The 14,230-nt window shown below is 43.0% G+C and overlaps 1 protein-coding gene across 7 annotated transcripts in view; it reads left to right on the forward strand.

Moving 5' to 3' along the window:
- The window catches only part of UBP1 (upstream binding protein 1), a 44,693-nt gene that overhangs the window by 10,482 nt on the left and 19,981 nt on the right, over positions 1-14,230 (forward strand). For 5 of the 7 annotated variants that reach the window (XM_057431387.1, XM_057431390.1, XM_057431389.1 and 2 more), the window contains exon 3: positions 12,755-12,906. In XM_057431387.1, coding sequence (XP_057287370.1) covers positions 12,755-12,906 — 152 coding nt within the window. Of the gene's footprint in view, positions 1-4,049; positions 4,169-12,754; positions 12,907-14,230 lie in introns of those variants that run through there. The other 2 variants (XM_057431391.1, XM_057431393.1) reach the window with 1 other exon arrangement.

Raw genomic sequence — 14,230 nt, forward strand, 5'->3', positions numbered from 1 at the left:
TGGGTTTAGTAGAAAGGTGTTAGGTTTAGATTTTAAAGGAATTGAGGCTATATTTGGGTTCCAATGTGTGAAACCAATGAAACCACTGTTGTGTCTTATAAAATCAGCTCATTTTATGACAGAAGTCAGGGTGATCAGAGATGTAAATTGTCTAACAGAAATAGGGAGCAAACACAGCGCTGTTCCTATTGACTCAGGCAGCGAAGCAGCAGTGATGAATGGGTGCTGGAGTTCCCTGATGCAATCCTGTGCACAAGTGACGTGCACAGTTCCCAGTGCAAAAGGAACCAAAGAGCAAGGGAAGGCAAAGATGTCCCCTCACACCTCCAGTCTCCACTCCTTCAGCTTCTGTTCAGCCTAGAGGAGGGGGATCCACTCCCAGCCCCTCAGGACTGTTTTCACCGTGTCCTTGTCTTTTTTCACAGTTCCCTTGCACTTATGCAGGGGAATTAAATGGAAATTTAATTTTCATTAAATTTCATCTAAAAATCTGCCATCTGGATCCCTCTGAAGTTACCACTTTTGAGCACCTCCCTTTAGGTTTGGATGGCAGCCTGCATCTGTGTTATAGTATTGAGGTACATCGTAAGGGGGATACATTTGTAAGTTAAGGGATGTGTATAGGAGTGAACAGGGTTGCCCCCTGAGGCCAACTGCCACAAGCAGAGAGAAAACAAATCAGTTTAGGCACGAGGCTTCCACCTCGGTGTAACCCTCATCAAGTTGCTTGGCTCCCTCCTTAGCGCTTCACCCTCAGTGAAGCACCACACTTCTGTCCCACATCTTACATCACATCTGGATGATGTCCACATCTGGACATCAGTAAGGCTTACAGAGAAACAGAAAAAACAGTTTTGCTATGCATAAATCAAACTATCTGGCTTCTCTGCCTTGGAGTGCTGTGGGAGAGGATGCCAGCCAGCACTAGGGAAGCACAGATAGCGTGTCCCAGGACTCCTTTTCCCACATCCCAGTAAAACTCTACTTGGAACACATTTATGCAGATATATCTGCAGAGTCAGGCTCCCACTGCATGCACTTGCTCCCTGTTGTTTCAAGTCTCCAATCCCAGTTGTGGGTTGCTGACAGGGATATCCAGAAATGGAACAGCAGGGCCACAGGGAATATCATCTCTGACTGGTTAGGCTTGTGGATCTGGCCTGCTCAGATGATTAAAGAAGTTATTTGAGAGATCAAAATGATGAGTTTAGACAATCCTTTGTTTGAAACAAGCCTCTTTTTGACAGTCCCACCAGGCAGGTAGAAACCTTTCCATGTATTTCACATAGGCAAAGCTTGGGAGGGAGCCAGGAGGAGAGAAGTATCATTCTATAGTGTACAGTCTTCTCTGTCCCACAGCCTTTGCTCTCTGCTTTACTGATATGTACACGCTTAACAATTTAGGCACCAATTCTGCTATCTCATCCTCAAAACAGGCTCACGTACCTAACCTATGGGACTCTGCATGAGGCTTATATTGTCCATGTTGCGGAATAGGAATTCTGTTAGGATTAGGGCATAAAAAACTCTACCATATGTGCATAGTGTGTGGATTTGCAATGGTTCCTATTTGGTTAAACCCACTCAAGTTTGCTGTGAAATACAGAAAGCATAAAAAGTGGGACAGTTTTTCCAGCCAAGACTGTTTGTTGCTCGTAAAGAATAACAAGTGCTTTAATTTTGCAATAGGTATCTCTATTCTTTATTTGCTTACGCTTTAAAATAGCTTGAACTTGACCTTACTCACCCCGAGTATAAGCCCTGTACATAAACTTAACAAGAAATCATCCTGAAGGTTAAATGATGGGAAAACTAACAAAGATGAGGATTTATGTCAGAAGAAAACAATTCCCAGTAAAAAAATCACCAATTTCTGATAACTGCTTTGTAGCTATGTTAATGCAAGTATAGTAAGCAGATAAACCAGTTTTGCTATGCATAAATCAAACTATCTAGCTTCTCTGGTCTTGGATCCTGTCTTATCTCCCTCTCAGAAGTAGTAAGTGTGCTGCTTTTAGTTTTTTAGTTTTCCACAAACCACCACTTCCTTTTGTATCATCTTTGTATTTTTGTTGTGGTTTATAGTCTTACTTATGCTACCTTACTTCTATGAAGTCCACTTTAGGTCTACAAAAGTCCGCTTAGGGTAAGGTTTCACCTCCCAATTAAAACTGTCATTCTTCAATTACAGGAGCTCACTCTGCAGCCACTACTGTTGTACCCTGAATAATGCCTACTAATTTATTAACTGGACCATAAACATCCCATGGCAGCCACTGGAATTAATTAATGCCATCATTTGGGTTGTTAGGGTCTTCAGAAGTGCTCACAAATATTTCCATCAGAATAAATCAATGAATTCAGGGTATTGTTGGCTTCTTGTCAGGCTAAAAGAGGTGGTAATTTCAATTCTTATCACTAAAATCTGTAATTCGGTAGCTAGTGCCTGTGTTAGTGACTTGTCCCTGAGCCCATACCCTCTTCATAAGTCTCCCTTTTTAAGCTTCCTTTTCTATGCAGAGGAATTGCTCATCTGTCCACAGACAGGCAGAGACCTTTAACATCAATTACAGCAGGAAAAATGCCAGCACCATTTTCTGGAGATGCTGGCACTCAACTTACAAATTGCCTTTAAAAATCATCAGTCATGGTCCCTGTGCTTATCTTTGAGGATATCATAGGTACATTTGGAGCAGCAGCTAGATTTTGTTAACCCTTCATGAACTTGGGGCCTTCCTGACTTGTGTCTTTTGGAGTAACTTGTGCACTTGTACCTAAAGCATGGAATGATGTGATGAAAAGACGTTTTACAGTCTCAGTGCTTTGGTGTAGGTTGCCCACTAGTTGTATCATTTTAACTACAGACAAAACTGTTTATCCTCTGAATTAGTAGCATTTGAGGTTTTGAGAACCCAGGTTAAGTACCCTGTTAGCGCTTCCTGCTGGACTCAGGGGACAGGATTAGAATACAAGGCACCAGCATCCAGTTCTTCTTGCATCTTCTGCAACCGCCAATCACAGAATCCCAGCCTGGTTTGGGTTGGAAGAGACCTTAAAGCTCATCCAACCCCTTCCACAGGCAGGGACACCTTCCACTAGAGCAGCTTGCTCCAAGCCCCTGTGTCCAACCTGGCCTTGAACACTGCCAGGGATGGGGCAGCCACAGCTTCTCTGGGCACCCTGTGCCAGTGCCTTGGGGAAGGTGTAATAGCAAGTAAGAATTATTACTAAAAGCTTGTTGCCTCTCCAAGCTTTTCCTTAGAGAATGTAAAATAATCCAGTTTAGTAGAGGCATTAAATCAAGCTACTTCAGTAATCTTTACAAAATATGAATATCTCAGAATTGATGCTGCTTCAATACACCTTAACTTGGTTTCACCTGTTAAAGGTATGTCTTAATGCTGCTAAAAACCTACCTAAAGGACTTAAGTTGCAAAATGAGTCAAGAAATCAACGGCTGGCCAAAAGCAGAGCAAATTAATACTAAGCAAAGAGAATTCTTTTGAGGTACTGTACTTTTCACCTTGCCAGAGGTTGGATGCAGTGTAACCAGATGGCCACAGCTGTACCTGTTTGACCACGTACAGCAGCTTTCTTCTGGCTCTGGCCTGACAGCATGTTTGTCTGAGTTCCTCTGTCACTTCCAAGTCAGTCCTGCCTGCAGGTGCTGTGTGAGCCTTCAAGTTTGTGAACACTTTTGTTTTACCAAGCTGGAGGTTTCTGAACTCAGGATGCAGAGGTGTTGAGAGGTGTTCCTCAGTGTTCAGAAGTGTATTTACAGTGCATGTCAGGTACTGTACTAGACATCAAACCTAAGTACTGGTCTGCGCTGCAGGTACTGGTGTTTTTCTTCCCCTTTATCTCGCTACCTTCACCCCGTGCTGGGATCACGAAGCTGCCTTACTGTCCATGTGAAACCGTCTGCCTTCCGTGCGCTCTAACGCTCCGGGGCTCGGGGCCGAAGCGGCGCAGGCAAGCCTTGGGCGCCATTACCTCAGGCTCCCGGGCCAGCCGCTGCCTGCGGGCGGGGTGAGGAAGCACCCGGCCGGTGGAAGATGGCGTGGGTGCTGAAGATGGACGAAGTGATCGAGTCTGGGCTGGTGCACGACTTCGACGCCAGCCTCTCCGGCATCGGGCAGGAGCTGGGAGCCGGTGCCTACAGCATGAGGTAAACTGCGCCGGGCGGGAGCGCGGGAAGGAGCTGGGCCTTCCCCTCCGCCCGCCCTCCCTTGCTCATGGCGGCTGCCGCCTCTTCCCCGGTACCGTGTGCTCGGGGCCGTGAGGGGCTGCCCTCCCCTTCCTTCTGCGAGGCCGGGCGAGATGCTTTTGCCCTGCGTGTGTGATCTCTGCCGTGAAAACGCCGTTTCTCGGCTGTAGACCTGAACCCCGTGTTTCGTAAGAGTGCCATCATGTACTCTGTTAATGCAGTTCTGGTTCATGGTAAACAATAGCTGTGTTCGCCAACGTTTATTAATGTTCTTTCTCGAGTAAGTAAGCGTTGTGGTGGTGAATAGTGTATCAGTCAGTCTGTTTATTCTGCCATATTTCGGTGTAGTAGGTGTCTTTAGTGACGTTTTCCTATCCCCCCCCATCCCTTGCCATGTAGCTCTGTGCTTACCCCACTTTCCAGTTTCTTTCGGTCGTTTCCCAGGTTTTTGCAGTAAAGATAAATACCGTTTGGGTGTGCTTTTTCGAAGTTAAGATAAAACCGAACTGGTGCACGTTTTATCTCGGTTATGGGCAGAACGGAATGGTTCCTCAGCCACTTGGAAAGCTGCTTTGGAGGCAATGGGAGACATTGTAGTCCAAGGAGTTTTGGCAGGATTGGTCACTATTTTGAGAGTCTGAAGAAGTAAAACCCTGGCATTTGATAGTCTGGGTGACCTAGCAGCCATGCATCACCTGAAACTTGGAGGCCACCACAAGTTTCAGCCTATTACATGTGCTTTAAGTCAGTATTTCCCAGGTGAAGTGTTGGAATTGCAGTGTCTCTGTTCAAAGTTAGAAGTGAGGACCCCTTTCCTCGTGTGTGGGGTTGTTAGCTCGGCAGGTTTATGGTGGGATGTGTATTTAATGGGGGGGTTTGGTTTGTGGGGGCTTGATTTTTATTTTTCAATAAAATTAACTTTGAGAACTTGCCAGTTCAGAGGACAAAGTGATTTTTCTTCTCCTGATGAGAATACTCCTGATTTTACATTTAGCTCCTCTGGATTGTATTCCACTTGTGCCCCATTTCTGCCTTTATCAAGCATTTCTGTCTTTGTCTTTATCTATTGTACACAGTGGAGTGCCAGTTCTTGTGGGCTGCTGTATGGCAGCTGCCTGGATGGCTTTTCAGCATGCAGACACCAATGGGTGATGCGTGTGCTGCTGTTCAAGAACTGTTCTTCCATCTCTGTCATTCTAGGTTCATTCGTTCTTCCATCTCTATCATTCTGTATGCCCCTGCATTTTGTTAGGAGGAACTGTGTGTAAACCTTTTTTAATCTATTAGGATTGTGTATAATGCAGTTGGTGCTTCCTCAAGTTGATGCTGAGTCAGTGCCCTGAAGTAGAATATCCTTCCTCCTGTGTTTGCTGTAATAAGAGCAAACTGCTCGTGTGCATTAACCAGGACCTGTATTTGCTTTAAACGTAATATAATTGGGTAAAATTCCCCTGCAGATTCCCATGGTTTTAAATAGCTCTCAAAATTTCCTTACAATCTTGACAGTTGTTCTGGTTGCTGTTCTGATGTCTTCTCATACAATAAGAAACTGTCTTTCAACACAAAACTCAGTTCACTTGACAGTAATTGTCAGCTGTGTTAACTCCCTCCCTCAGAAACCTGTATGAAACCTATATAAAACCATGGTATCTTTAGTGATTTTTGAGTATTGCTGTTAACTTCAGTTGTCAGTGATGCTCCTAGTGATTTCTGACAAATCTGACATCATATCCATGTTAACACAGCAAGAGCTGTGAACTTGTGGGGACCACTGATTGTTGCTGGGAGCTGTTAAAAAATGGAGGCTGTTGCATTGGAAAGATGAGTTTCAGGAACTGCCATTTCTCCAGCAGAATTGCATTTTTCATGTAATGAATTGATTTAAATGAAGTTAAATGCGTGTAAGTATCTTAATGACTGCATTTTTATTTGTAATTTGGAAGCTTAGAATATGGATTTATTTATATGTCTGCAATTCCAGTGGTATTTGTAGTGCTAAAATTGAAGCCTGTCATTATGGAAGTTGATTATTTCAGGAGTAGCTGTTCTGGTGTGTATTGCTAGATTAAAACCTGATGTTTATTAAGCTGAATTGAAAAGCATGGCTCTTGCTACTGAAATGGTAGAAGACTGTTCAAAACTACGTCCAGACAATCCTCCATTTTTGGAGAATCCAGTCAGTTCGCTGCATCTCCTAAACACTTGGAGTGTCTTTGGAGGGTGGAGCTGGTTGAAAAGAACAGAAGCCTATTGCTGTCAGTCTTGTTTCCTTACAGTGCTGGGGAGAGCCTTGAATGGTGAGCGAGCTTTGTGTAGGGACTCCTCCAAAGTTTAGGCTAAAATAACCATGGAGTTGGTCTGTTAGGATTTGGGGGACCAGTCTTACAGCTTCAAGGCGAAGAGGAGAGGGAGGGTGTTGTCTTCTAACATCTTTCGTGTCCCTGACATCCTCTTTTTGGCTTCTGATGAACACAGGTGGGTCATGGCAGTTACTGTCCTAACTTCACGGTTGCTGTGCAGAAATACAAACCTGGAGTTACCTCATTCAGGGCCTGTTTTCCTTGTGGCTGCTGTTACTTTCTGACAGACAAAATGACTGTTTGTGCTTCCCCTGACGCCTCCCACTCTTTTGAGACTCTGCTGCTGATTATGTTGGCTTTTTTTGAGAGGAATAGTTGCTTAAGGTACTCTGAAATGTTTAAATGTTTTTAGATTTTTAGGGTTTTTTTAGCTGTACGCAGTATTGCCTGCAGAATACATTAAAAAGCTTCTGTTGCGCAGTGGTCTGTTCTACTTGTGTGTATTGCACTAAGAATTTATGCACTGATTAGAATTGGAGCTTGATTCGTTCTGCATGCATACAGCTAAGTAACTAACTGTCAGGAAACAGACATTTGAGGAAGAAAATCCACAGACCTAAACCTCTTCATGTTGGTACCATAGATGAAACATGTTGAAAGAAAGATAAACCTCATGTTCTAGATCACTGCCGTTGGTTTGGTTTGGAGGGTTTTGCTTTGCTCTTTTTTCTTCTTCCCAGTTCAATTTGTGTGAATGTGTTCCAAAAAGTCAAGGAGACCAGTTTAATTCCTAAGGAAAAGAGTTCACATTACATACCTGTCTTCTCTGTGCCCCTGTCACCTCTGATGGTGGATAGATGTGCACTATTAGAGCAGGGCAGCAAGTTAACCCTCGTTTATGCCTTATGCGTTACTTCTGCATGAGAGCAATGTGTACTATAGCTGCTGCAAGTTGCTGCAGCTGCCAGACCTCCCTGTTTTGGACTGTGGATGGAGAATGGGGTATCAGCTTTCCTGTTCCCTTATATTTTCCTATAGTTTGCCCAGACCTCTGTTAACAGGGCAGAGCGTGGCTTTGAGAACATAACTGTAATTCAGATACTGCTTGAGAAGCATTTTTCTCAAGGTATTTCTCCTTGTAAACCATGCTTTAAAGTTTCAGAAGACCTCCATGTTCTTGGATGCTTTAGTACTCACACCCAAAAGTATACAAGCCAGAAGACAGATAAGGCAGATGACTGATGGAATGTCACTTTGAGCTTTGGTCACATGCAGTTCCTATCCTTGTAAGGACAGGATGTTCTTCATTTTGCTGTCCTTCTATTATTACTGGGCAGGTTTGTTGGTTTTCTGTCAGAGATAGCGTTGAAAAGAGGGTTTTAAGTTTGGAAGGGAGGTGATTTTGTGCCTGACAAAGTCATTTCACAAGCATGGGAAAAGGATAACTTACATTCTTATTGGTCTTTCAGTCCTATGCTCATGTAGCCTACATAGCGTGGGATAACTTATCACATGCAGTCCATCCCACTGGATGCTTTGGTTTCAAGTGTTAGCATGCACCTGGCTTCCTCTTCTGAGCCTTCTGCTTTCATGTAAAGTCTCATTTATGCAGACTGGGTGTTGGAGATGTGCTGACTGCCTGCTTTGGTGCAGAATGAAGACTGTTTCTGTTTGCTTTTCTGGGAAAATTTCCTCCTCCCTCTAGGAAGAAAGAATGCTTCCAGTTGAATGCTTCAGATAACAAATGGTGGGGGGGGGTGAGATAAGACTTTTCTCACTGGAGCTCATAGTTTCAGAAATTTGGTCTTGGAGTTCCATCTGTCAGGAGAGTGAACCTCGATCTGCTTTTCCAAATGGTAGCAAGAAGTCTAACAAAAGATGCTGCTCCTTCAGAATGTTGCTGTTCGTTTATGTTTCAGCTGGCTTGACAGTAGTCCAAGGTTCACTTGGATGAGACAAGTGAATCACAGAATAGTTTGGGTTGGAAGGGACCTTTAAAGGTAATATGGTCCAACCCCCCCCCCCCCCCCCAAATTAGTATCTCGTTTCCCAAGATCAGAAGTTATCAGTGGCAGAAAAAGAGCAGAATCAGTTCCTTAAAGCTCTTCTCTGCTGTAGCCCAAAATAACTTCAGCAGCAGCTCTTTTGGAAAACTGATTTTTCCTCCATCTGGGCAGCTCTGCCAGTGGGGCTTCAGCTGCAGTGGGAGGTTCTTTGCCATGTTGAATAACCTGAGCAAAGCTGGCAGTAAAAGTGCCTGTCTCTGATCTGCATTGGGAGATCAAATTTCACCGGGTGAGCAGGAAAATGACTGAAGGATGCTGAGGTGTACAGAAATGGGAAGCCTGACAGGGAGTCACTGAGGGCAGGTGATGGCATTGCCAGGCCACTGGCTCATTGTAAATGCAGAAATTGGACCTGGGGTCTGAAGGTAAAAAAGGCTGGATGTGAGGAGGCTGACCTGCTCTCCTGGTTTTCTGTGGGCTGTTTGTTGGGAGGGCTTGGGTTTTTTTTGGAGGCGGTCTGTGTGTCTTATAATGGGATCAGTATAAAGTTTGAGGTGGTGAAGAGGCTGACATCTAGGATCTGTACATATAGTCTTTTGGAATGTGATCTACATAAAAGCGTCTATTATATGCAGCTTATCGCTTTCAAGATATTGTTCTTCAGTGCAGGTAAAGAGGACTACTAAGAATACTGAATCTCTGTTTGCTCTTGGTTTCCTCCTCTGAACTGTGAGCACAGCTCACATCTGCAGCTGTGCCATGTGAGCAGGGAATTTTACTTTGGAGACAATGCTTGCCACTGTGCAATTTGGAGGGTCCCTGTTGGAACTAGTGTTAAGGGTAAAGAACGGGCACTGTGGCCTCAGCACATGGGGAGGAGTGCTCCTTCTGGTCTTAAAGCCATTCCAGTGATTTCCTCAGGAGACACAGACATCCTGGTTCCTGCGTCACTGTTACTGCCAGTCCTGGGGAAGGAAATGGACTTAGAATGTCTGCCCTCAGGTTTTCTCTGCAGCGAGGTTTTTATGACCTGCTTTCACCACCCTCACTTGTGCAGCTGTGCTAGATAGTGATAGAGCTTCCAGCCCAGAGAGGAAGGGTAGGCACTGAGCAGCTTGTGTGCCAGGAGCCCTTTATGCCAGTATTGCCCAGAAGACCTTTTGCGTTGCTGAACTTCAGGCTCATGATATCAAATAAACCGGTCATCCTCTATTGCTGTACAATGGTGACTGCATTATAGACCAGGTGTTTCATAGCAGCTTCCTTGTTGAAAGTAAGAAAAGAGGCATCACAGTTTTTAAGAGAAATTAATAGCTGGTGGTAAATCAGTTAATGTTTCTCTGTCACTGACACTTTTAACTTGAAATACTTTATTCGTACCTTATTGACTCTTTAATTGCCCATGGCTCTTACCTGGTTTTAGGTGAGAACAAGCACGTGTTTAAATGTGAAAACACTGGTATTTCATTCTTCATGAGTAAATATATCAAAACGTTGTTTAAGTGGTATTTATTTAAAGATGGTCTAGGAAGGAGTTTGAAATTGCATTGGTTTCCCTTTTCCTTTGGAATGCACTAGGACCCAGAAGACTCTCTTACAATAAAAATATATGTTTCTATCTGAGAAAATTAATGAAGATCCTTACGTTTGCCTTGTGCTATTTGCTGGAGCTTTTTTTTATGGCATGGTGGCATTTAAGAATGCACATTATGCTCTTTACAGCTAAATTGCAGGGTTCAGGAGTTGGATGACTTTTTTTTCTTTTTTTTTTCTTTCTTCCACAGTGGCAATTAGTCATTAGCACTTTGTAAGTATTAGCAAAAGCAGGTTTAAAGCTGGCTAAATTTGTCTTCCATTTGTATTTTTTTGGCTTCCAGTGCCCTGTCTGTTAATTTAACTAGTTCATAACAGCAGCACATGTTTTGAAGCTAGACCAGATGCGTTTTTATCTTTAAATTGTGGGAAAGTAAGGCTTGGAAGATAAGTATGCAAAGTGCTTCTCTTTTGTGTTGTGTGAAAGCAAGCGCTGCAGAACTTGTTGACAATTACAGGTCACTGATTTTGTGAGGTACTTTGCATGCCTTCTGTATTGCACTTAGACTCTTCTGTGTGTGGTTTAAACACTGTTATTGTTTCCATGTTCTTTCTGTTTTAAAGTTCCTCTTCATAAGCACACGAGCTAGTACTTTATGTGCCAAAAGTGTGTGACAAGCTTGGGTTCTTGGTGTAGAAGGCATTGTCCTGCCTTGAGATGGTGCTTCTCTGCTGGTCGCAGCGCTCCCTCTTGTGTTGAGTTGCCCTCTGTTCGTGCTGCCCTTTTCACTGACATCAAGGCATGAAGCATCTGCTTGTTTCTTCTGAGTCATCCTTAGGCAGCAGTCCACCCATCTAGGAAATGTTCTGTCCTACCTCTGGATATGATGTTCCTTTTCTCTATGGAAGTAAACTGTCTGTTTTAAGTGCCTGCTTCCTTTAAGTGCATATTTCACATTATCTTCCTCTGTAACTGGTTAAGGAACACAGCTTCTTATGGGCTTCAGTTTGGGGAGCTGACATCAGAAGTGGCTAAGATGGTTCAGCAGGCTTGTATTGGTTTTTTGGACAGTATCCTGCCTTGTCCTGCTTTCACAGAACCACAGAGCGGTTTGGGTTAGAAGGGATCGTCCAACCCAAAGTTCCAACCACCTTCCACCAATGGTTGGAAGGCATCAACCATCGGGTTGGAAGGGATCATCCAGCCATCTAGTTCCAACTCCCTGCCATTGATCGGGGATGCCCCCCGCTAGACCTGGTTGCTCCCATCTTCTGTGGTTTCTTCCTAGAGGAAAGGAACCCGTATGGGTGTCTTATTTCTGGTTGATATTTTGGGATAGTGTCTACAAGGTACAGACAAATGTCTTAAGCTTTTTCACCATTCATAAGTATTTCCTTTTCCAGGTCAGTGTAGCTTCTCCCAGGCAGCGAGTGGAGTGTGATGGGGCACACGCTCTGAAAGAACAGTTAGGGTGCCCCAGACTCACTTCTTGTATCCAGTATTTGCACAGACCAAGTCTATACTATAGTCTTTTGTGACACAAAAATATTGGCTGTAAATTCAATTTTTAAATGGATTATGATCCTGGTACTTTTTGATTCTCCGGATACAAGCTGGAAATGAAGAGGAATTTAGAGCTCTCTTTAGATAAAGCAGGCTCTCACAGAGATGAGAAACAGGAAAAAAAAAAGGCAATTTTATTTCAAAAATATTAGGGTACAATGCATAAATAATAGTGCAATACAGATATATTTATAATTCTGTTACAAAATATACTAAGTTATGACTGTGAGCAGTGCAAAAGAAACAAATAAGATGCATGTAGATTAAAACCTAAATCAACAAGTGAGGTGATGTGAGAAATCTTCCATCAGTTTAGAAACTAGTTTCCAAAGAAAGTTTCATGGATCTGCAGGTAATTTTATTATGAACAAAAATTAAGTGCAAGAAAACGCCTTTGAGCACAACTCACTGATCTCTTTGAAGTTTTGTGCAACAGCATTACTGTACGTAAGGAACATGACTATTGCTAACACAGTATTTCTGCAGAAAGCAGTGTGTTTGTTGGCCGTAGTGATGCTCTGACTGCGGACAGCATGGATTGCTCTGACTTACTCTGTCAGTTTCCAGGTTTTTGTGGTTGTCTTCTATAAGTGAAGTGAATCTTGGCATGTGCTTTCTCTAACTTCTGTTTTGTGAAGCTGCTGCTCAATGATTTTTGTGCTATTCGTTATGCTAAAGCCCCATAAAAGCTGAGACTGAAAAATCTGCAATGTCAGCAGAATTAATAGCTTAGCTATAATGGTACTAAAAGGGGAGAGGGACTTTCACAGGGTACCTAACTTCCTTTGAGGAATATATCATTTCAAAGCTGAGAGCTGCATGGATATTAGGCAAGCTTGCCTGTGTTGACAGGTTCAAAGAGTGACTTTTTTCAGTGGAGGCAAGAGCTGCAGATTAAATGTTGAGAGGATCAGCGCAACTGCATTGTCTGGGTGGGTCCCAAAACACTGCTTGCGTATTGTAGCCTAAAAGCTTGGTGGGAAATGTTTTGGATACTGCTCCCTTTGGTTTCACTGATGAACTGACACAATGCTGTATGTATTCCACTGTGGCTTTTTTAAGTTACAAACAACTTCTTTTTTTTTCTTTAACTTCAGGCACAACAGGGCCAGCAGTCTCACAGAGTTATTTCTGTTCTTTTCAGTGATGTTTTGGCACTGCCTATTTTCAAACAGGAAGATTCCAGCCTTCCACAAGAAAATGAGACCAAACATCCACCCTTCCAGTATGTTATGTGTGCTGCAACATCCCCAGCTGTAAAATTGTATGATGAAACTCTGACATACTTGAATCAAGGTTGGTATACAAACGTTGCAGGCATAACTGTAGTGCATACAGCTTCTGGTGCAAGTCTAAAACTGGAATTGTATTTAATGTTTTGATACATGTGGGTACATCCAAAGTTAAATGCATGTAGGAAATGAGGTTGGATACCTTACTAGTAATCTTGTTTTGTCCAACTTGCAGACCCATAGCTGCAGTCTGTCATTACTTCCCTTTTAGAGGCTGTTTTGGTTTTGTTTTGCCTTTATTTCTTTCTCACCCCTCTGTGTGTTACCCCTCTCCGTCCCACACTTCCCTCCAGTATGGAGCTATTAGGAGGCAAACTTCAGGCAGTAATAGCTTAAAATACAGGATTAATGTGGCATTCATGTTTAAACTTGATAAAGTCTGATTAAATTGCTCAGGCATGCACAGACCCCCTCAAAAAGTCATAATAAATGTTAAAATGTCAATTCTAAACAAAGTTTTTCATAACAGAGGCCACTCTAATCACTCTCAAATTATCTGTGTGTATGTGCCCGGAACAGTATTATGTTTGAATCAAACCCACAAGTGCAGCTGCCTTTGTAGTCTGTGTGTGATTTCACTATCCTATATTTATCAGAAGTTAACAGTAAGTATTTTGTGTGAGTCTTTCCCCTCATAGCCTGCAGTTGATTTGCATGAAAATTCAGTTTTTCCTCTAAAGAGGGCACTGATTGCTGTTAGAATACTATGGATATAGTCATTGCCATGTGATAAAACCACCCTCGCCTCTGGAAATGACATTGGTGTCCTAATCTTAGTCAGCTGGTATGCTGAACTCATATCATTTATCATTTGTTTTGGACCATATCGATGTTTTTGTGCACTCACCCACCTCTCTCCCCCTCCCTTGGCTCTCATGCTGTAAGATCATTAGTTTTGCTTTTCCTTTTCCTTGTGGACTTTGACCCCAAATCTCTCAATAGACAGCAGTGTGATTAGAAGACACAGTCCTGCAGAATGACTTGTATGAAAAATAAAAACAGTTTAAAATACTACATTCACCATTTCTTTTCCATATCCTACCGTGTTTTGGTACAGTTAATCTTAGATCATGTGCATCTCTGAGCACTGCACTACCTTAGTGTGCAGAGTATGTATTGGTGAATTTTCCTTAGCCTGATTTGTTTAACCTCACTAATTGCTTCACTAGGTTTGCTGGAATTAGTATCCTTACATTTTACATATACCCTTTTTGCTCAAGTTGAAATGCTTCTAGTACTGTGAACATGATGCATGGCATGATGATGTGATGCATGTCATGCCTGGAACTGTTTAACTGTGTACTGGAGCCCTAAATCTGACAGTGGAT

Source organism: Pezoporus wallicus, unplaced genomic scaffold (assembly GCF_028554395.1).
Source record: "Pezoporus wallicus isolate ANWC-B61680 ecotype Strahan unplaced genomic scaffold, APGP_CSIRO_Pwel_v1 scaffold_11491, whole genome shotgun sequence".
In the NCBI taxonomy this organism is placed as follows: Eukaryota; Metazoa; Chordata; class Aves; order Psittaciformes; family Psittacidae; genus Pezoporus; species Pezoporus wallicus.